We start from the raw sequence: 22,230 nt of genomic DNA, 5'->3' as shown, positions 1-22,230 counted from the left end.
CACCTAGTGTTCTTTTTTACTTTAATTGCTCTTTTTCACTTTAATTTTTATTCTTATTATTTTTGTGTGTGTGGTAATGAAAATGCTCAAAAATTAATTTTGGTGATGAACGCATAACTATATAGTGGTACTGTGAACAATTAAATATACGCTTTGTATGACACATGGTATGTGACTATATCGCAGTAAAATTGAATTAAAGAAAAATAAATAAATGGACCTACTACATTTTGTATATCTCTTCATCTATCAATGGATACTTGGATTTCTTCTACCTTTTGGCTATTGTGAATAATGCTGCAGTGAACACTGGTGTACAAATATCTGTTCAAGTCCTGCTCTCAATTCTTTGGCATATATATCTTGGAATGGAATTTTGGGGATATACTGGGAGTAGTAATTCTATATTTAACTTTCTGAGGAACCCCCAAACTGTTTCTACAGTGGCTATGCCATTTTACATTGCCACCAACCATGTATGAGGGTTCTTCCATATCCCCACCAACACTTATTTTCCGTTTTTATACATTTAAAAAATATTTTTTTCATTATACTATTCGTTATACCTTTGTGTATTTTGAAATTTCCAAAATATAAAGTTATATATTATAATTTCATAGTTTTAATTTGCATTTCTCTAATGGCTAAAGATGTTAAGCATCTTTTCATATACTTATTGGACATTTAAATCTCTTCTTTGGAGAAATGGCTATTCAAATCCTTGGCCCTTTTTTTAATTGTATTGTTGTTGTTGCTGTTGTTGTTGAGTTGTGGGAGTTCTTTATATATTCTGGATATTAAACCCTTATTTATGTGGTTTCCAAATATCTTCTTCCGTTCTGTAGGTTGTCTTCACTTTCTCGATAATGTCCTTTGATACACAGAAGTTTTCAGTTTTGAAGTCCATTTTATCTATTTTTTTCTTTTGTTGCTTGTGCTTCTGGTGTGCAGTGTAAAAATCTGTTGCTTACTACAAGGTCCTGTTGAAGATATTTCCTCATGTTTTCTTGTAAGTTGCTCATGCATTATTTTTTTTAAATTCAGTTTTATTGAGATGTATTCACAAAGCATAGTCATCCAAATCAGTTGTTCACAGTACCATTACATAGTTGTGCATTCATCACCACAATTAATTTTTGAACATTTTCATTGCTGCAAAAGCTCATGCATTATTGACAAGTCCTTTTCCTTTAACCTGGGTCCCCTTTATTTCCCTGAAATCTCCAGTTTTCCAAGGGAAGGAGAAGGAAAGATCCTTCGGGCTTCTTCAGTGGTCTTGGCTATAGTGATTGTTCTGGTTTGCTAATGCTGCCATTTTGCAAAACACCAGAAATGGATCGGCTTTTATAAAGGGAGGTTATTTGGTTACAAAGTTACAGTCTTAAGGCCATAAAGTGTCCAAGGTAAGGCATCAACAAGGGTATCTTCACTGGAGAAAGGCCATTGGCTTCTGGAAAACCTCTGTTAGCTGAGAAGGCATGTGGCTGGCATCTGTTTGCTCCCAGGTTACGTTTCAGAATGGCGTTCTCTAAAATGTCAGGGTCAGCTTCCAATGGCTGTCTTAAAAATGTCTCTCTAAGCTGCAGCAGTGAGCTCCTTCTATCTGAGCCCTTATATAGGACTCCAATGATTAAATCAAGACCCATGCTGAATGGGTGGGGCCACACCGCCATGGAAATAATCTAAAAAGAGATATTACCCACTGTTGAGTGGGTCATATCTCCATGGAAACAACCTAATCCATGATTCCAACCTAATCAACACTAATACGTCTGCCCCCACAAGATGGCATTAAAAACATGGCATTTTGGGGGACATAATATATCCAAACTGGCACAATGATGAAGTTTCAACTTCTTTCCATCTAGATTTGGAGAAGCGCAAGAACCCTGTGTGCCACTTTGTCACTCCATTGGATGGCTCTGTGGATGTAGATGAGCATCGCCGACCAGAGGTAATTTGCAAGGGATCATGTGTGGCTAGGGAAGGAAACCACTCTCAGTTTAGGAGGAAACAGCTCACTGAGGGCCAGGAGTGAATGCTGGGCTCACCGAGGGAGGTTTTGGACTGCACTGCTTTCAGCTGGCCTGACCGTGAGAAGTGAGGTTGGGGGCACATGGCCTCTAACACCCTACAGGCCCCAGAGGTTCTCCCTGCTCAGACAGGCTGACCCTGAACTGAGGGGTCCACCAGTTGGGACTTATCCTCTACTCTCATATAAAACCAGTATTTCTTCTAGAAGTCTCCAGGAGGGATATCGGTTCATTATAAGCAGGCATTTTAACAATTAAAGAATGGCCTCAAGATCTTTATAGATTGAGATGAAATATATCTCAGAAATAATAAATGGAAAAAAAAAAACAAGTATTTTTAGTATCTTTATATTAATAAAAATATAAAATGTGTATCTATGTGATTATACACTCAAGAAAATGTCTAGAAGGATACTCTGGGGAGTGGGATTGGAGTTGGGTAACAGAGGGGGAGGGGAAACTTTTTTTACTTCTAACTCTTCTGCACTGTTTTAATTTTTTTCAAGCATATCTTACTTTTATCATAAAAGGGGGAAAATTTTTAAAAGTAACTAATGAAAGACATTTTTGAGGCAGTCGAACGTGATCTGATATTAGTCAATATTAAGTGATACCGTTTTGGTAGGTATGATAATAATCATTGTAATCATGTTTTTTGTTTTTTGTTTTTTGTTTTTAAGTTCTTCAGTGTTAGAGACAACACTGAAGCATTTGTGGGTGAAGTGATTTAATATCTGGGACTTGATCTAAAATACACCAGCCAAAAAAAAAAAATAGCAATAATCCAAAAAATTAGAACTCTTCAAGCAGAACCCTAAAGGATATTGTGAAAGAGACTGATGTCTCACATATGGAAAGGCTGAATTGGAGGTTACTTTACACCTGCAATTTCTGTGACTGGCCATTGGTATTTGTTTTGTTTTGTTTAATACAATAAAATCCAAATTTTATTAAGGATTTCTAATTACATTGTATTTTCAAATTTCTAGAATGAAATTGAGCCATTTTGGAATCGGAGAAAGGGCACAGATGAATACTAACATCCTTTGAAACTACTTTATTAAGAAAACAATTCCTCTGCAAACCATTTGTCCCTTATCTAACAAGATGAAATACTATCTACTCTTTCACTTTGGCAATAGCTATTTCCTAAAGGAATGAAGAAAAAATAAAAGTGATTTTGCTACTTCTTAAGTTTATTAAAACATGGGATTCTATCATTAGATTAAAAAAAAATGAAACTCAGCACCGATGTCTAATCCGAGCAACCAAAAACCATTTTGAAAATAAATGGGAAAAAAAAAAAGGTGTTTTCATGGCATTTTCTTCCTTACAAGCTATTACACTTGGTTAAGGATTTCCAGTAGTTAATTAAAATCTCAGGAGAGAAATGAGCCAAACTATACAACAGAAAAATGCATTCACATTACAAGACCTCAATACTAAAATTCCAAAAAGGAAACCTCTAAGAATTACCACTGTAATTTTATTATTAAGAGCAGAAACTCTTGGCCTTCGTTCCTCTAGATTGGTCCACCCTCACTGTTAGAGCTTTAAGTTCATCACAAAAAATTAACAATAATTAGCCTGAGGTATTTAAAGTGGGGATCTACTCTCGAATGTAATGACAATTTTTTGTTTTTGTTTTTGTTTTCAAAAATTGGCCATTAGTTTTCACACTTTGAAAGTGTGGCAGAGGCTGCTGGGAAAGGGCATTTGTGGCTGTTCATGAGTTTCTATAGGGTTCCTCAAAGGCTGGGGTGGGGCACCTCTCTCCTTGCCCTGCCCAAGCATTCTCCTCTGACCCTGAGCCTCCAGTGCAGATTTTTAGGACCAGCATAACTGAAGCTCCCCTTGCGTTTCCCAGGTCTTGAAATGAAAGCACATTGTTAGTTGGGGGGCCAGAGGTGGCACAGAAGAGATGGGCAGGCTTTGTGAATGAAACTGTAAGTACATGATAGGGTTTTCAGAGCTGGATGGCCTGAGGCTGACTTCTAGTGTCAGGCTCTTCTTTATTCAAATAGTGAGTTTTGCTAATCAGCCAAGAAACAGTTTTTTTATTCTGACCTAAATCTCTGTTGCAGGCCATCACCACAGAAGGGAAATACTGGAAAAGCCGGATTGAGATTGTGATCAGGGAATACCACAAGTGGAGAACATACTTCAAGAAAAGGGTATCTGACTTTGGCTCCAAAAAGAACACATTCAGGAAGCCTCTGGGGGGGAGGATAGGAATAGAGTCCTGAATTCAGAACCCTTGACACCCAGATGCTGTGGGCTCTAGAGTATGGGGCTTGGAGAACCAAGTGATGGGCCTGCTTTGGTCATATCTATGTCCTCTGTTTCCCCAGCTGTCACCTGGGGCTGTTTGTTCCACAGACACTGGCTGAGAATCCCCTTTGTGGCAGGCATCTGCCTGGACATGCCAGGGAGTGGGACCCTTCTCCCTACTGGCCTTGTAGATAGAAGAGGCCTCGGTGATACCAGAGTTCACTCACTTCTAGGGCCTTTGGCAACCACCTTGTCCTGATCTCCCTTTCCCCACAGCTACAGCAGCACAAGGATGAGGACCTCTCCAGCCTGGCCCAGGTGAGTGAGCTTTGGGGAAGCCACGGTAGCCCTCCTTTGACTAGAAGGAGCTGTGACTTGGACAGCCGAGCACCTCCGTTCCACATGAGGGTCCTAGTGAGTGGCTAAGGAAACAGTTCTCACCCGTGAGTGGTCTGGGGGTTCTCCCTGAATTTCTCTCCCTCCTTGCTCCCTTTTGCATAATGCAGCTCTATAGCATGCCCCTAGTGTGTGAAAGTGGGAGCCCTGAGCCCCATTGTTGACTCCCCTCTGTTGGGGTAGGATGATGATATGCTGTATTGGCACAAGCATGGGGACGGATGGAAGACCCCCGTCCCCATGGAGGAGGACGCACTGCTGGATACGGACATGCTCATGTCAGAGATCAGCGATACCCTCTTCTCCACGCTCTCTTCACACCAACCAGTTGCCTGGCCCAACCCACGGGAAATAGGTAAGTGGCAGCTATGTCCTTTGAATATGAAAATCCAGCAGGCTTTCCTTCCCTGCAAGGCCCTTCTGGGCAAGGCTTTGCTGCAGGACTGTCCCTGATCTGCTGCCTGTCACTCATTTAGGGTTGGCAGGAGTTGGCCAGCCCCATTTGACCTCTGAGAGCCACCTGCATTTAGTGGGGTTGGTGACTGCACATTGAGCCTTTCCGAAGCAGGTGTGAGTCCCTTGGTACCACTATGAAAAAGCCAGTGCTTACATATTGGGGGTTCGGTCTGAATCAAGGTGATATTTTATATTTCTGATTCTGTCCCTTTAGGAAGGAGAATGGATCTAGGCAGCAAGGCCATTTGATTCATTCTAAAGAAAATTAGAAGCATTCCTGGGCATGACCTCTATCCTTGGGAATTTAGTCTTAACCCCCTCAGGGAAGAGCTCACAGATTAAAAATTAGAACAGAGGGGATCTCTTCTCAGCTCTTCACTTCTTGTGGATGGCCATTCTCTGATACTCAGTCTACCGTTCTTGTAAAAACTCACTTTCCTTCCTGCCTTCTGAAGATGGAGAATGAACACAAACCCACAAGAAGATAGAAATCCCAGCCTGTTGCCTATAGTTCACCTTGGAAGAATCTAGAGCATGAGCAGGACCAGAAAGATCTGTTCAGGGCCTTGTATATGTTCCAAGGACATTGTCTGAGAAGGCAGACAGTGCCTCTGTTTTCTGATTCTTGCAGCGCATCTGGGCAATGCGGACATGATTCAGCCAGGACTGATCCCTTTGCAGCCCAACCTGGACTTCATGGACACATTCGAGCCTTTCCAGGGTGAGGACATGGGGCAGGGAGAGCCTGGGGCCACAGGGATCTCCCTCTGCCCAGAATGAGGCAGATTTGTGCTTCCCTTTCATCGAGAGAACTGCTAGAATGGGCAAGGGGGGGCAGGGACCTGAGTTCTGTGAAAACTAAAATTGTTCTTTGTAGTAGCTGCCAAGTCTGGGAAGATTTTCTGGGACATTTTCTCTCTCAGAGGAAGTCAGCATTGTGGCGTGGAGCCTCAGGTTTGGCCCTGGCTGTAAGCAGTTCTCTCTGTAGGCAGCAGAGGGCGCTGACAACACAGCTACCGCCCAGCAATTTTTCTTGCCAGGTTAGAAGTGGTCCTTGGTCTCCCACCATTGTTTAAGAACAGGTGAAATGCCAGGCCTGGGAGTATGTGAGAGTCCAGACTAGTCACCAGCATGTGTGGTTCTGATTGGAGGGCCACTTTCTGCAGTTGTTGCTGGTGGGGCATGCTCTCTAGCGAGGGCATTCCTCTGGAGAATGTGGGTGGGAGTCGGTGCTGGATTCATTTTGACCTTCCAAGGAAACGACGAGCACGTGGAGCTCAAAAGGCCCCTGACTCTGTCTTTCAGACCTCTTCTCTTCCAGCCGCTCCATTTTTGGCTCCATGCTGCCTGCACCTGCCTCTGTAGCTGCACCAGATCCCAACAGTCCACCTGCTCAGGTATAGAAGGGCTGGTGGGCCCAGGGGTTCTCATCAAACCTTTGCAGCCAGGGCTGGACTACTGATACAACCATGTGCTGTGTCACTGTCCCAGGTCTTACTTTGGCTAGTATTGAACACGTGTAATGTATAAAGAAATTATTCTCACCCTTCTTTGAAAGCAACATCTGAGGTAGGAGACTGTCAGTAAGCGTGTGCGCCTGCCCAAAGTTCCAAATAACCTGCATGCAGCTCTGTTCTGACCAGCTAAGACTGAATTAGCCAGAAAGAGAGAAGACAAACACGGATTGCTAGTAAACATAAGCTCTTGCACTTTTTTACTTCACAATCAGCAAAAGGTGAATAGCAGGCACTAGGGCTACAGAGCTGCCAGGCTGATTATGTTATCCTATTAGACACCGGTAACCTGGCCCCATCTTCTTCCATCTGGGTCTGGGAAGAATTTCTTCTGTAGAGACTGGGATAGCTTGTCCCACTTAGGGAGAAGTGACCTCTCTAGGAGTTGACATATGAAACTGTCCTAGGGGAGCCCCCATGAGCAGCTGTGATCCAGGCTGCTTCTGTCCTGTAATGGAAGATAGCAGAGACTTTGGGGACACCCTTACTGGCTGCTAGAAATAAGATATTCCTAGGCTGATATCCAACCGTGTGGAGGCAGTTGCTTTGTCTGGGCTCTCTGTTATCATTCCATTCCTAATGGAAACAAGACCCCTGCAGATGCCTAGGGAAGTACAGATCCATTTCCCTGGGTCAGCTGTGAGTGGTACAGAAGACATCCCTTTGTGCCTTCTATCCAAGGATTCCTTTCAGGTGCCCGGGGTATGTTGTTGAACTTTGTGGTAGATGATGCTAGAAGGCGAATTGTCTGGTCCCTGTATTTGTTCTTCACACCTCGTTCTCTCTTTCCCTGTCTCTGTCTCTCTCTCTCAGGAGAGCATGCTGCCGACCACCACTCTCCCCACCGTGAACCTCCCCGACAGCCTCATTGCACCCCCTGCAGCCACCTCTCTGGACCCCACGGATACACAGAGCTGTGACCGTGGTTCCCGGCCTGGGGGTCCTTTTCTCCACTCTTCAGAATTTGGCCCCTCTGAGCCACCACTGAGTGTTCCACAGACTTTCCTCCCTGTCTTCACTGTGCCCTTACTGCCTCCCAGTCCTGGCCCCACGTCCGCTTCACCTGCATTACCAGTAGTTCCCCCGCCTGCTGCTGCCCTGAGTGTCCCAGCCCCACCCGCCTTCCTGCAGCCACAGAAGTTTGGAGTCAGCAAAGCTCCCTCTGTTATCACCCACACAGCTTCAGCCACCCTCACTCACGACGCCTCTGCCACCACCTTCAGCCAGAGCCAGGGCCTTGTGATCACAACCCACCACCCCACCCCAGCACTGTCCCCCTGCGGTCTGGCGCTGTCCCCTCTCCGCGCACCAACTCTTGCAGCCCCCCAGCCCCATTTAACTTTCGTCCACCCCAAACCTTTACCCTTGACTGGGGGGAGGCCCAAGCAGCCCCCCAAAATAGTGCCTGCTCCCAAACCAGAGCCTGTGTCCTTGGTGTTAAAGAATGCTTGCATCACCCCAGGTGAGTTGAGGGGAGATAAACCGGGGTGTGATTTTTTCCCAGGTCCTAAGTGCGGTGGGGAGGGAGGCAGGTTTCCATATCCCACAGTGAAATGAAACAAGTTTCATGAAATAATACACATGAATGGCCTGTTCTTTTTTCTGTTCTATGTATTTTTGAAAGTTATTGACCCACAGTTTGAAAACAGCATGGTCCTGATCGTCTCTTCCCTGTGTCTGTAATATGTCCCCTTCAAGGAGTTGTAAAAAAAAGTTTAGGCTTTGTCTTTCCATTCCCTTCAGTGAGGAACAAGGGCTCGCCCGCATGGGAGGGGGTCACCTGCTGCCCTTGGGGAGTCCTCCTGGGCACAAGCTTGGCTGTCCCAGAAACACACTCTGCGGTGTCAAGGCCAGACTACCTGCTTCTCAGGCCTCCAGTTTCACTCTGCTTCTTCTGTCAGCTGCCTTTTCAGGACAACCACAAACAGTGATTATGACTTCGGGCCCTCTGAAGAGAGAAGGGATTTTAGCTTCCACCGTGAACCAGTCCAATGTGGTCATTGCCCCTGCCGCCATTGCCGGGGTGAGGGGCCAGGTCTTGCCGGTTGGGTGGAGGCCTGGGGCAGGGATGGGTCTGCTCTTCCGTTTGTCAGTGGTCGGGGCATGACCTTACAACCCCATGTCACCTCAGGCTCCTGGAGTCACGGAGTTCCACAGTGGCATCCTGGTTGCAGACCTCAGCCAAACGAGCAGCCAGCCTGCCCCCAGCTCCCGGCTCTTCTCACCAAGTACCGTGCAAGACTCTCTGGTGAAGGGCGAGCAGGGCCCGCTGCCAGGGGGCAGCCCCCAGATCCCTGCTGCGAGTTCTAGTGAGTGTTCGCTCAGGGTGGAAGTGGGGGCTTCAGTCATGAGTGGAATGAACGGGCCCACTTCTGGGTTGACTTGGGCCACACAGGGTGGGTGCCCTGAGATCTCATCCCCCTGCTGACAGGCCAGGGAAGTGCTAAATGGATGTCAAAATAAACTGCAATAAGACTTATTAGGGCAAAGGAGTAGGAGATTTATTTCAGTGCAGGCAGCCCATGTGCCCAGGGAAAAACCACTTTATCCTTTGGAACTGACTGCTTCCAGTTCTGATCCAGAAAGGGCTTGAGGAGCCGTCACCAGCGGTATCCTGGAAACAGCCACAGAAGCCACTGGCATTTTCTCACTGGTGCTCCCTTGGTAACCCCTTCCAGCTTTCAAAGCACTTCACATTTTTTAGCCTGTTTCAGCATCTGGGCCTTACCATTGTAGGACTGATTTTGCCAGATGTTCTTCCGAAGAGACAGTTCAGGGCTCACTGGCTTGCCTGAGGCTGTGCAGCAGGTGGAGGGGGCAGGGCTGGAGCCTGGTCAGGAAGGGAAGCAGAAACTGTGCTTTGCTGAAGTAAAACTATGGCACAGCTGCCCCAGGAATTCCTTGTGCAAACAGTTGTCTTCCTTATACCTGAAGGAGACATGATGAGGAAAGGATCAGACAGAAGGAGGAGCTGTCCAAGGTTAGGTTTTGAAAAATCAGGACTTTTCAATCTGGAAAGACGAAGAATTGGGATAGTTGGGAGTCCATTCCCTAAAATAATTTAGGGAAAGGCTGGGATGAACATTGCCTCTTCTACTGAATCTCCACATACTGGAATTTAGAGGTGTGCTGTGAGACTTGACAGGAAAAACAGTATCACAGAGAGTGAGTAAACTTCAGACATTGTGTTACAGTAAAGCAGAACAGGCTGAAAAGGTTCAACAGAGAACAACCACGTCCTCCTAGAAAATGTCTGTTGAGTACCAGTGACCAGAACAGCCCTGCAGAGATCACAGGGTTCCTCTTTCACGATCCTTGTGGGTAAGAGGGGCAGAGTTCAGGCCTCATTCCTGCAGACCCTGCCCGGGCCTGGCAGAGCACCCTGAGAGCAGCTGGGCATCCTCTTTGTTTAGACAAGAATCTCTCTCATTCTTTCTGGGCCTGCTATGGAAAATTAAAAATAAGTTTGCAGGCCTTGAGATCTGCTGGAGGGCCCCCAGGTTTGTAAAGACTGCTGTGGGTGGTGGCGGCTTTTCTTCAACTTCTTTGCTGAGTCCGCTTCCCAGGCTCCCCCCCTAAGAAGAGTCTGTGTGCTTCTCAGGTCGCGACGGCCCGAACTCGGGGCAGGCCTCTCCCTGTGCTTCAGAGCAGAGCCCCAGTCCTCAGTCTCCTCAGAACAGCTGCTCAGGGAAATCTGCAGACCCCAAAAATGTGGCTGCCTTAAAGGTATCTCACATCTCTCTTGGGTCCTGGCTCCCTTGGGAGGATGGGGAGGAAAGGGGGAGAAGAATGCCGGGAAACTTTGGGACACCTGTGTACCTTATGAGGGACACACCAGCAAGGAGAACCGCCTGTGTTCCACCAGGCTGAAGCAGCATTAGAAACATCAGGATTGCTGCTGTAATCTGGAGAGTGAACCAGCTCTTCCCATTTCTCCACCCACTTACTGACCCATTGGGGATGGTGGTTCTAGTGGAGATTCTGAACAGATGCTGAGCCCAGGCACCAACAATATAATCCTCATAAGATGGTGCTGGTGCCGTTGTGGCCCCCATCAATTAGAGGAGGGGGTGGCATCTAGAAGAATGAGTCATTAGATGAGAGGTTTGAAGTTGGATTGAAAGTGCCAGATTAGCAGCACTCATGAGCCAGTTGTTTACCAGCTCTTGCTGTGTCCTGCTTTGCAGCGTCCCTGTCCCCCTCTGCACGCCTCCTCATGGCAGCATTGTAGTTCCTTCCATGTGTGTTCCTCACTAGCCCTGGCCCCCGGAGCACCCCGGGTGGGGAGGTGAGGAGGGGGGAGCCCAGGGCATGGCCCAGCCACTGTGCCCCATGTTGCCAAGCGATCGGCCGATTTCCCCCGTAGAACCGGCAGATGAAGCACATTTCAGCGGAACAGAAGAGACGCTTCAACATCAAGATTGGCTTTGATACTCTGAACAGTTTGATTTCTAATAACTGCAAGCTGGTGAGCTGACCGAGAGCATTGAGGGTGGGTGGGTGAGGCTGGCAGGACAGCCAAAGTGCTTTCGGCCCTCTAGCTCTGGGGGGCTATGCTGACCCGGCTGCTCCCCTGCTGCAGACCAGCCACGCCATCACCTTGCAGAAGACCGTGGAGTACATCACCAAGCTCCAGCAGGAGAGGAGCCAGATGCAGGAGGAAGCCCGGCGGCTGCGGGAAGAGATTGAGGAGCTCAACGCCACCATCATGTGAGGCTTGGGGCTTGGGGGTCCTTGAGGGTGAGGCCAGGTACCTCTTCTCTTCCTTCTTCTGAAGGCTGCACGTCAGATCAGAGGCAGTAGGGCCCTCTGGCTCATCACTGGTAGATGCCTCTTTGTCGGAGCATTTTAGCATTTTGTCATCCTCCTTCTCCATACCTCTCTCCTGGGTCTGGCTGTGTTCCAGTAATGGGCTAGCTCTGCCCAGTTGGCACCTCGGGTCCTGCTTTGTCACCAGCAGCTCAAACCGTCCCCTGCTTCCTTTTGTTTCAGCTCCTGCCAGAAGCTGCTCCCTGCCACAGGCGTCCCTGTCACCCGACGCCAGTTTGACCACATGAGAGACATGTTTGATGAGTATGTGAAAAGCCGGACCCTGCAGAATTGGAAGTTCTGGATTGTATCTTTGACTTTTCTTTGCTTCTCCTACCCTCAACCAATGCACTGAAAAAACAGTCATTGACACCCTATTTTCTTTAGAAAGATGGTCTTTAAATGGCTGCCTCTGAGTTCCTCAGGACAGGTAACTCTGGTTTCTCCTGTCGCATAGGGAGAGGGCTGGCCTAGCCTGCGGGCGAGTGGGGCTCTTGTTGGGTGGCTGCATCCAGGCTTGGGCTTCCCGGATGCTTTGCAAGAGGGGCCAGGGCACACCAGCCCGGCTTTTCTCTCAAGGTTCTTGGGCAGTAAAGACAATGTTAGAGCCACTTGCAGAAGCAAGAAAGTAGAAAGGAAGTGGGGTCTGACATATTCTCAGGGGCTGACCTAGCCTTGGCAGCAGATCACTTACCCTTGCACCAGTGAGGAGGGTGCGTTCCACCCACTTTGTGCTGGACTGAAAACCAGGGCTCACAGAACTGGGACGTGGCAGAGCCCAATGTGAAACCAGTTTCCTTTGGCCATCCTGCACATTGTGCCTCCCCCACCCTTCCCTGGGATGACACGGGGGCTCTCACGGGGGGCGGCTCCTGCCCTTTCACTCCCTGCCCTGTCATTGCCCTGCACCCGGCAGGTCGGCTACCGCGTCCAGGGCTGGGATCTGGGTCTGAGGAAATAGTCTCTAGCGAGAAGAGAGTTGCAGCAGCAGCATTGTGGACAGGCAGGTGGCATACGAGGGCGCTCCCATGCAGTTTTTGTTTCTCCTGATGCAGTGTTTGAAAGGAGAGATGACAGGCACCAACTCTAGTTCCCCCACTTGGCCTTACTCTGTTTATCGTCCTGCCCTGGCGCCTTATTGCTGATGGAGATGGGTGGCAGTTGGAACGAGTCAGAAGCCTCTTAATGGCATGTTCCTCATTATGAGGCTGAGGGGTGTGCAGTGTGGGCATTTTCCAGGATCAGGGTTAATGAAAGAGAAACGTGCCTTCTACCTTCACTACCTGGTACTTTTCCAGGATATTTTGGGAGATTTGCACAGAATGTTATCAAGTTCTGGCACAAAAGACAAACATCAAAACATACAAAAGGCAGATATCTCTCTAGACAGATAACCCCTGCCTTCCGATCCTCTGTGTACCTACAGTACACGGTATTCTTCCAATATACATAAAAACTTTCGTGTTCATGTAATTGTATTAGAACCCATTTCCAAACTCAAGAAACTTCCCTGGCCTTGCCTGCCTGTTCAGTGGCCATGGTCTATGGCTCATTTATAGTTTGACACAAACATTTTAGTAGGATGTAAAGTCACACTCGCTTAGGTCTCGACCTCTTCCTCCCTCATTCCCCCACCTCCCTCATTCCCCCACCTCCCCGCCTTAACCATCTGTGGACAGTTATTTGCTGGTCCCAAGGGAAAGCAGTAGTGAGGGAGACTGGCTTGTTCCCTGGCCCCCTCCATGCTTACCTTTTCTTTAACCCAAGCGCCATGCAGTTTAGTATCATTATCAAGCCCCTGTTCGAGTCGTTCAAGGGGATAGTGTCCACCAGCAGCCTGGAAGACCTCCACCGCACAGCGCTGTCCTGGCTGGACCAGCACTGCTCCCTGCCCGTCCTCAGGCCGAGTAAGTGTGGGGATTGGGTGGGGCTTGGGGGATTGGAGTCCCAAATCTTGGAGTCCCCAAAGTCTTTGTGCTCATGCTGGGGACAGGAAGCTGTGGAGGGGCCCTGAGCTGAAGACAGTGCTTAGAGAAATCCAGATTCCACTGCCAGGGCCTGAGAGTGAAGCTGTCCAGGAGGCCCTGAGCCAGTGATGCCAGTTGGAGGGATAGGAAGCAGATCTCCAGCTTCCTCTCCTCACCTTCCTGCAATCAGTGTAGCCGTCAGTTTGATCAAATCTAGCATATATTTATTGAGCACCTCTTTGTCAGGCTCTGTATCAGGTGCTTTTAGGTATGTTTTCTTGTTTAATTCTTGAAATAACTAATAACTCTATTCCTATAATTAAGGGTATAGAGGTGTAATACTAAAACAAGAGAAGCAAACCCCCTGGCAAGCAGGAATAATCTAGAATTCTCCATCCATTTGCATTTCCCACTAGGAGTTCGATCATTATCCTACAGGCAGGAAGGTGTGAAAGCCTTGGCATCAGTTCCAGGCTCTCCTGTTTCTTCTTTAGCGCAGCTCAGCGGGTCTCATCCTTGGTTGTGCATAAGAACTAGCAGCTAGAGCCACACACCCCGTTCTTGGGTGTGGAGATGCCAGGTGCCTGGGCCTGCCAGCTCACTTGCCCCACGTCTGTCTTCCAGTGGTGCTGAACACCCTCCGGCATCTGAGTACCACCACCTCCATCCTGACGGACCCGTCGCAGTTGCCAGAGCAGGCATCGGAGGCCGTCACCCGAATTGGCAAGAGAGTGGGGGCGTCTTAGCAGCACGTGGCTGCCTGTGGCTGCATGCTGCGCCATCGAGGTCCTCTCCTGCCCGTGGGGAGGAAGCTTCACCCATGCCTTCCCTGATGCCTCAGGACCTCCCTCCACCTCGGTCGGCCACAGGCCGCTCGTAGCACCACTCTCAGGTCTGCAGCAGGTTCGGGTCCTGCCGACAGCAGTTGCCCGTCGTTGGGAGCCCTTTGCTGTGAGCTCTCACCCGGTGACATCAGTCACCAGCTTCCCTGCCCTTGGTGCCACGCAGACAAAGGGAAATGCCTGCTCTTTCCAGTCCTGTCCTGCCAGTGGCCTGCCAGGGCCCACGGTGCCAGTGAACAGAGTAGACGGACAGAGGAAGACAAACGCTGTTCTCACCAGTTAGGAAACATTGAGGGTCCCTTCCCAGTTTCTATTTTGAGACTTGCACATCTTCCCTCCTGTCAAATCGTTGTTCACTTTCACTGTCCTGAATGACTCTCTGTACCCGAGCTCTGATCTTGCTGAGGGAGCAGTTGGAGGGCGTCTCTCTCCTCCAAACCCTGGCCGTGTCAGAGCCTTGTGGATCGATGTGGGTTTCTGTTCAGGCTTAATGTGGTGGACGTGCCTTCTTCAGAGAAACCCCAGATCACAGGTGTGCAGAAAGAGTGGATGCGAATGCACGCATGGCATGAAGGAAGCAGAAACCCTGCAACGCTGCTGCTCTGCTTGGAAGCACTTCTGGTTGGGTTTCTATTTTCTGGTGTTTTTGTTCTACTTGGCACTGCAGTATACGAGCATCGCTGCCTGAGAGTCACGAAGTGGGACTCCCCGAGGCCCCCCAGGCACCACCTTGTGGCTGCAGCCCTGCTGCCTGGTTTCTGCTGGTTTCCAGGCTGCCCCTCTGAAGAGTCCGGAGTGTCTAATGGAAGAGGTCTAGCAGGTGGACGAGCACTCCACCATGTTGCTGCCCTCAGTCTGGCCATGTTGCCTCACACTGTTCAGCCAGGAGCCCCAAACCGTAACAATTTTTGGACCAAAGATATCACCACACTCACAGACTGTCTTGTTTTTGTTTTGAGGAAGAAATTGAATGTCGACAGGCAGAACTCTGAGATGTTTACCCTCTGAGTTGATGGCAGTAAAGGACAGTGGTCAGATTATCTGAGTGGCGGGGTAGCCTGAGCACAGCGGCCGTGCCAAAAGGTGTCCACTGCCCCGAGGGGGCGGTTGGAGATGCCACAGGCAGGGGGTGCCAGACCCAGCCTCATCCTCATCTGCCTCTTTTCTCTCTCAAGTTCAGGAAACCCAACCAAGGACACCTCCTCACAGAGCGGGTGAGCTTCCGACATCCTCCTGGGGATCAGCAGGCAACCCGTGGGCCCTCCGCCAGCCTCTCCTCACCGCTCCCTGCCTGCTGCCGCCGAAGTCCGGGCAGTGCTGGTGCAGGTGCAGGCGTCCCGGGAGGGCTCGGAGGGACCCTGGGAGCCGTGGGCGGAGAGGACGCACATGTCCCTCTTGAAGCTCAGGACCCGTTCAGAGGCGCCCGCTGGCTCCTGCAGGCCTGCTGGACTACTGTCCGGAAGGGACAGCCAGCTCTGCCCAGCCTTGGCTGAGGGAGGACGGAGAAGAGGAGGGGTTTCCTCCCCCTCCCACCGGCCATGCCACGAACCCCGCAGCTGGGTCGCTGGCCCAAGCCTGCCCGCTTGTCTGTGTTTCTGCCCCATGCAAGGGCAGCTTGGAGGTGCCACCCCAGCCTCACGAGGAAACGCGTTTACAGGCCTCCCGTCTTGTGCTCGCCCTCGGGAAAGAGATGAGTCCGGGCTGGCCCTTGACATTTCCACTGCAACATGGTGACCGAAGTCATCCTGCACTCCCAGGACAAGCAAGAAGCTGCCCTTCTAGAGGGAAAGACCTCCATGGAAAAGATAGCACTAAGGTCAAAAGGAAAAAAAGGAAAACAAAAACGAAGTACCTAGCTGTGAAGGGCTTGTGGAGGATTGTGAGCTCAGCTCCTCTTCCAAATCCCGTGCCTTCATAGAATATGGAGGTGATGGCAGTTGCTGGCCGAGCTGAGGACTTTCCTAAATCGCAGTTTGCTTGCCACCCCTCACTGGGGAATCGTTTTGTTTTGTTTTGAACTCCATGGGATATAAAATTGGCCTTTTGCTGCTTTGGCCTGCCTCTCCCTTTTGTTGAATTAATGTTCATGATTCCATGTTTCAGCAAGTATTTAAGGCTGTTGATTGTGTGAGGCTTGAAGAGTGTGGGCGAGTGTGGGGGTGCGCGTGACGGGGTGGTTATGGCCAAGTCCGTCCCAGCAGACTGGTAACTAGATGCATGGTTTTGTTTTTTAGATATTTACTTAAAATCATATCTTTTGGTGCTCAAAATTACATGGCTATAAGGCCACAGAGTTGTATCTGTTGTGACAGAGATAATTGTTTCTTATCCTAGTTTTCTGCCTTTGAAATCTTGCCTGATGACCTCACAGACGAAGTAGCCCAGCCTTGGTCTCTGTCCTGGGCTCCTGGGCAAGGCTGCAGGGGTGCCGTGGCCCCTGTCCATGGCTCTGCGGCTCTGACCGTAGGTCTGTGGCTTGTTTACTCTCGTTTTCACCCCATTCCTGTCATTACTTCCAGAAAAGCAATGCTTTGGAGAATAAGAAAATCATTGTGTGGGGTGGGAGGGCCTCTGGCATATAAGTCTGAAAGTATGATTCTGTGAACTCTTTCTATGCCATCTGCTGCCTTCACTCCACTGCTTGCTCTTTGAAATGAATGGGAAACACAAGGACTGAGCCTGCCTGCTGAGGGGGTTTCTGGAAGTCGACCCGCACGTCCTCCACAGTGTCTGCACCTGAGGAGACTCCAGAGGTCCTGGGGTTCTCTGGCTACCGTCCAGCTGTTTTTCATGACACAGAAATTAGTACTGATGGAAGCACTGGGTCTTGTTGAGGAGAAAAGAATATGAGGGAGAAAGTGGTCAGCACATGTATGTGCTAGAGCCTTCACCAGGAGGAGAGTTGACCACTGTCAGCTTCGGTGCATTTCATTTTCTCCTACTTCCTGCCCTCGTGCCCTGATCCATACTTCTCTCTCTAGCTTAAAACTCATGTCTCTCCCTTCTAGAGGCCAGCCTGTAAGGCTTGTCTGCTCTGATGATAGAAATAAAAACCTGGATTCATAAAGGACACAGCTCCCACACCCCATTACGGTGCCGAATCCTTGTCCCTCCCCCACCATTGCCGATTCTGGCAGACCCATCCTTGGGTTTTGCCTTGGGGAGCTCACAGCCTCTCCCTCCTCCCCACAGCCAGGGCTCAGTTACGGGCATCCACATGGGAGGGTGGCAGGGTGCAGCTGGGGACTGGAGGGGCGCTCCCTCCTCTCGGGTGGGGCCTCCCTTCCCTGAGGGCCCTGGCGTCCCCCAGAAGGCTGCTGAGGCCCGCACTAAAAGGGGCAGGTATGCTGGCACTGTTTTAGAGATACCAAAGTTGTACTTTCTACCTGGACAAGACCTCATCTTCTCACAAGGGAAACCAGTTTTGTCTCTGTGGGTTCTGGAAGGTGGTTGTGGGTGCCGTGGACCCAGGGCCTGCCCTGGCTTCCCTTCCTTGGTTCAGCTCTTTCCGCTGGCTCCAGGCTGAGGCATTGGGAGAACACCACGTCACCCTCCCACCCCCTTCCCGTGGTCACCTTGCTCCTTGGTGGTCTTCATCCCACCTGCCTGAGAGCCCCCAATCCCTGTGGTTCCTGATAAGCCTGTATATAAGTTGAGCCACTCCTTTCTAGGGCAGGAAAAATTGCCTTTCCCTAGGGAGCTCCTGTTTCACTTTAAGCTGTTTGCCATCGATGAAGCCTCCGCCCCCCACAGATGGGGAACTTACCTTCACAAAGTATTTTCAAGGCCATGGTCTCGTCTGGGACAGGGTTTTGGGGAGAGCCCTGACTTTGGCAGGTGGTGTGTGCAGGTTGCGAGGTGGCTGGATACCTGGGGTCACAGTGTGTTGTGGTTGTTGGTGCTCAGTGCCCTTGATGCCTCATCGTATTAAAGCATCAACTTATTAAAGAGGACTCTGTCCACATCTAAACCTGTACAAGGGGACGGGAGAGCGCACGGTTAGGGGTTGAAGAACTTTGAAGCTAATAGGTTATTTTTGCCATTCAGAAGATGTTTCGATGTGCTTGGCAGGTTGTTGGGATCTGAGTGGCGCCCGTGAAGCCCGTGGGGAGGCTGCAGAGGCTTCGGGAACATAGAAGAAGCTTCAGCACCTCCCCGTGGCCCTGACAGAGCGGGCCTCAGAGAGGGTGGGCGAGCTTGAGCCGACCGGTGGCTTTTCATTCTGAGGACCTGGCTCTCCTGGTGCACCAGGCAAGGGCTGCTTCCTTGCTGGGGCTTGTGAAAATCAGCGTTTGAGGGATACAGGGAAATCCGAATGCTGACTGCTGAACTCCAGGTGTGCATGTGTGTATGTGCCTGCACCTGGCTTTACTTAGGGGAATTTTATTTTTGTGAAATTCTTTTCCAAGTATGTAGCAAAATTTAACTCTTGGTTCTACAGTCTTAACCCTGGTCTTATATAATTCGAAGAATTCTCTTCATAGAGATCTCTTGTTCTTGAGGTTGTGGAGGGTTGAGAGAAACTGAAGTTTTATACGTTTCCATAGAGTTTAGTTCCTGCAGTTAAAGGGGTCTGATGGGCTCAGTCCTGGGCTGCAGGTCCCAGGCTGTGTTTCCCAAGGCAGCTCTGAGGCAGCCACTCTCCCCCCACGACGCCCCTGCCCCTCTCCCTGAATCTGCCACGCCGCCAGGGAAAAGGAAGCACAGTCATTTGCTAATTTTGTTCTTTTTCTTTTTCAGGTTTCAGTTTATTGTATAAATGGATAATTTTTCTGTTGTGAGTTGTGATTGTTTCGGGGTTCCATGGGTACAGAGTTAGACCTTGTGGCCTGAAAAAACAAAACCAGAGAGGACTCTTGACTGAGGCTTCCTCTGGCCCGTGTCATCCTGCCCACCACCCGCTGTCACTCTCCTGTTGAGAATCACGTTTCCACCAGCTGTATCTAGCACTACAATGCATTTTTAAAAATATGTTTGCATTCAAGACAATAAAAACCTTATTTTTTTGAAAAGCCTGCAATGTGTGATCTTAAATGCTACCCTATGAACTATAGAAGAGATGGTGAAATGAAGAGCTTGGGAAAAAAGGGGATGCCCTCACCTGGAGCTGCTTCTCAGCTTCAGGGGTATAGGTTTAGCCTGGAATGGAGCAGTAGGTGGGTTAGAGGGGCCTGAGGTGGGCAGGGAGATTTGGGGGGTAGAGGAGGGCCCAGAAAGTTCCTAAAGAATCCTCCACTGACAATGCCCAGCTTGACAGACTGTACCAGAGAACTCTCACCAGGGCCTGGTAAGGCAGGCAGCGGCTCCTGGGCTCCAACATATGGACAGAGGACGTGGAGCTTGTCATGCTTGTGCAAACCACCCATTTCCTCTTCTGGAACTTGGGCAAGTAGCACCTGCTCTGCACATTTAAGGTGGTTGTGAGGGTCACATAAAATCATGTATATAAAAATGCTCACTTTTTGTGACCTTTTCTGGCATTCAAGATGTCAGAGTGAGGATGTGGTGGGTCTACTGGTGGAAAATTCCAGATTTCCTTGGGTCTTCCAGTAGGAGCCGTGATCAACTGTGCTGACAACACAGGAGCCAAAAATCTGAATATTATCTCTGTAAAGGGGATCAAGGGGCTGCTGAATAGACTTCCTGCTGCTGGTGTGGATGACATGGTAATGGCTACAGGCAAGAAGGGGCAACCGGAACTCAGAAAGAAGTTACATCCAGCAATGAAAATTCAGCAACGAAAGTCATACCAGAGAACAGTGTCTTCCTTTATTTTGAAGATAATGCAGGGGTCAAAGTAAATAAAAGAGAGATGGAAGGTTCTCCCATCACAGGACCAGTTGTAAAGGAGTGTGCAGGCTTGTGGCCCAGGATTGTAGCCAATGCTGATAGCATTGTGTGATTCTCCAGTGTGTTTGTAAAAAAATAAAAAACTTTAAAAATAATTTGCTCAAAAGGAAAAAAAAAAAAAAAAAAAGCTCAGTAAACCATGAGACACTGTTCTAAGAAAGTGTAGGTTATTATCAGTACAGTCCCCATCTGGCCCCCGCTCTGAGAGGGTTCAAATCATAGTCATGGCCCAGGAGACAGGGCTCCCTGCTAACTTGACCCAGTGCTATCGAAGGGAAACACCGGGATGTTGACCAATGGAGATGTCCCTTTTTTCAGGTGCTGAAAAAGATGCATTCATCTGTTTGTGTTGAACAGTTCCATGGATTTTTAAAAAAGCTTTCATTCTAAAATCATATTACAACCTAGCATTTCTCCTTTTAACCACATTCAAATACATAATTCAATGCTGTTAGTTAACATTCACAATGTTGTGCTACCGTCGCCACCCTCCATTACCAAAACTGTTCCATAGTCCCAAATAGAAACCCTATTCATTTTAAGCCTTAACTCCCTATTCCCTATGCCCACTTTGTCCCTTGTAACCTATATTCTGTATTCTGACTCTAGGAGTTTGCTTATTCTAATTATTTCATATCATGAGGTCATATGATATTTGCCATTTTATGTCTGGCTTATTTCATTCAACATGATATCTTCAAGGTTCATCCATGTTGCATTTATCAAAGCTTCATTCCTTTTTTGACTGAATGATATTGCATTGTATGTATATACATTTTGTTTATCCATTCTTTGGTTGATGGATACTTGGCTTGCTTCCATCTTTTGGCAATTGTGAATAATGCTGTGAACATCAGTGTGAACATATCTGTTCGAATCCCTGCTTTCAGTTCTTCTGGGTATTTACCTAACCGAGGGATTACTGGGTCATATAGTAATTCTATATTTAATTCTCCAAGGAACTGCCAAACTGTCTTCCACAGTGGCTGCACCATTTTACATTCCTACCAGCAATGAATGAGTGTTTCTGTTTCTCCATATTCTCTCCAACCCTTGTTAATTGTCTGCTTTTTAAAATAGTTGCCATTCTAGTAGGGGTGAAATGGTATCTCATATGGTTTTGATTTGCATATCCCTAATGGAATATGATGTTGAGCATCCTTTCAAGTGCTATTGGCCATTTGTATATCTTCAGAGAAATATCTATGCAGTTCTTTTGCCCATTTTTTAATTGGGTGGTTTATTTTTTTTGTTGTTGAGTTGAAGGATTTCTTTATATATTCTCAATATTAAACTCTTATCAGATATGTGGTTTCCAAATATTTTCTCCCATTGTGTAGGTTGTCATTTTACTTTCATGGTAAAGTCTTTTGAGGCACAAAAGTTTTTAATTTTAATGAGGTTCCATTTATTTTCTTTTTCTTTTGTTGCTTGAGCTTTGGATGTAAAGTCTAAGAAGCCATTGCTGAACCCAAGGTCCTTAAGATGCTTCCCTATGTTTTCTTCTAGGAGGTTTATAGTTCTGGCTCTTATATTTAGGTATTTGATCCATTTTGAGTTTATTTTTCTATATAGTATGAGGTAGGGGCCCACCATCATTCTTCTGCAAATGGAAATCCAGTTTCCCCGGCACCAGTTGTTGAAGAGAGTATTCTTTCCCAATTGAATGATCTTTGTCCCCTTGTCAAAAATCATTTAGCCATAAATGTGACGGTTGATTTCTGAGCTCTCAATTTGTCTGTTCTTGAGCCAGTATCATGCTGTTTTGATTATTTTGGCTTTGTAATACGTTTTTAGATTAAGAAGTGTGAGTCCTCCAATTTCGTTCTTCTCTTTCAAGATGACTTTGGCTATTTGGGGCCCCTTACCCTTCCATATAAATTTAATAATTGGCTTTTCCATTTCTGCAAAGAAAGTAGTTGGAATTTTGATTGGGATTGTGTTGGATTTGTAAGTCACTTTGGGTAGAATTGACATCTTAATGTTTAGTCTTCTAATCCTTGAACATGGAATGTCCTTCCATTTATTTAGGTCTCTGATTTGTTTTAGCAATGTTGTGTACAATTCTTTTACACCATTGGTTAGATTTATT

The 22,230-nt window shown here is 48.1% G+C and overlaps 1 protein-coding gene and 1 pseudogene across 3 annotated transcripts in view; both read left to right on the top strand.

Annotated features, from left to right (window-relative positions):
* The window catches only part of LOC119519550 (MLX interacting protein), a 68,942-nt gene extending 49,639 nt beyond the window's left edge, over positions 1 to 19,303 (top strand). Inside the window, exons 3-18 of one of the 3 annotated variants that reach the window (XR_005214043.1) lie at positions 1,869 to 1,954; positions 4,118 to 4,207; positions 4,581 to 4,622; positions 4,884 to 5,055; positions 5,788 to 5,877; positions 6,462 to 6,553; positions 7,484 to 8,132; positions 8,572 to 8,693; positions 8,802 to 8,979; positions 10,272 to 10,396; positions 11,037 to 11,138; positions 11,253 to 11,380; positions 11,663 to 11,786; positions 13,257 to 13,386; positions 14,071 to 15,371; positions 15,464 to 19,303. Coding sequence is in view for 1 of the 3 variants with exons in the window: in XM_037817246.1 (XP_037673174.1) it covers positions 1,869 to 1,954; positions 4,118 to 4,207; positions 4,581 to 4,622; positions 4,884 to 5,055; positions 5,788 to 5,877; positions 6,462 to 6,553; positions 7,484 to 8,132; positions 8,572 to 8,693; positions 8,802 to 8,979; positions 10,272 to 10,396; positions 11,037 to 11,138; positions 11,253 to 11,380; positions 11,663 to 11,786; positions 13,257 to 13,386; positions 14,071 to 14,192 (2,252 nt within the window). In the remaining 2 variants the exon portion in view is untranslated. Of the gene's footprint in view, positions 1 to 1,868; positions 1,955 to 4,117; positions 4,208 to 4,580; positions 4,623 to 4,883; positions 5,056 to 5,787; positions 5,878 to 6,461; positions 6,554 to 7,483; positions 8,133 to 8,571; positions 8,694 to 8,801; positions 8,980 to 10,271; positions 10,397 to 11,036; positions 11,139 to 11,252; positions 11,381 to 11,662; positions 11,910 to 13,246; positions 13,387 to 14,070 lie in introns of all 3 variants that reach the window. The other 2 variants (XR_005214044.1, XM_037817246.1) reach the window with 2 other exon arrangements.
* Positions 19,304 to 19,774: 471 nt separating this feature from the next.
* On the top strand, positions 19,775 to 20,218 carry LOC119519612 (annotated as a pseudogene).
* The last annotated feature ends 2,012 nt before the right edge of the window (positions 20,219 to 22,230 follow it).

This window comes from Choloepus didactylus, chromosome 23 (genome assembly GCF_015220235.1).
Source record: "Choloepus didactylus isolate mChoDid1 chromosome 23, mChoDid1.pri, whole genome shotgun sequence".
NCBI lineage: Eukaryota > Metazoa > Chordata > Mammalia > Pilosa > Megalonychidae > Choloepus > Choloepus didactylus.
The sequence above is the reverse complement of the archived record's forward strand: the minus strand, read 5'-3'. Positions and strand labels throughout refer to the sequence as shown.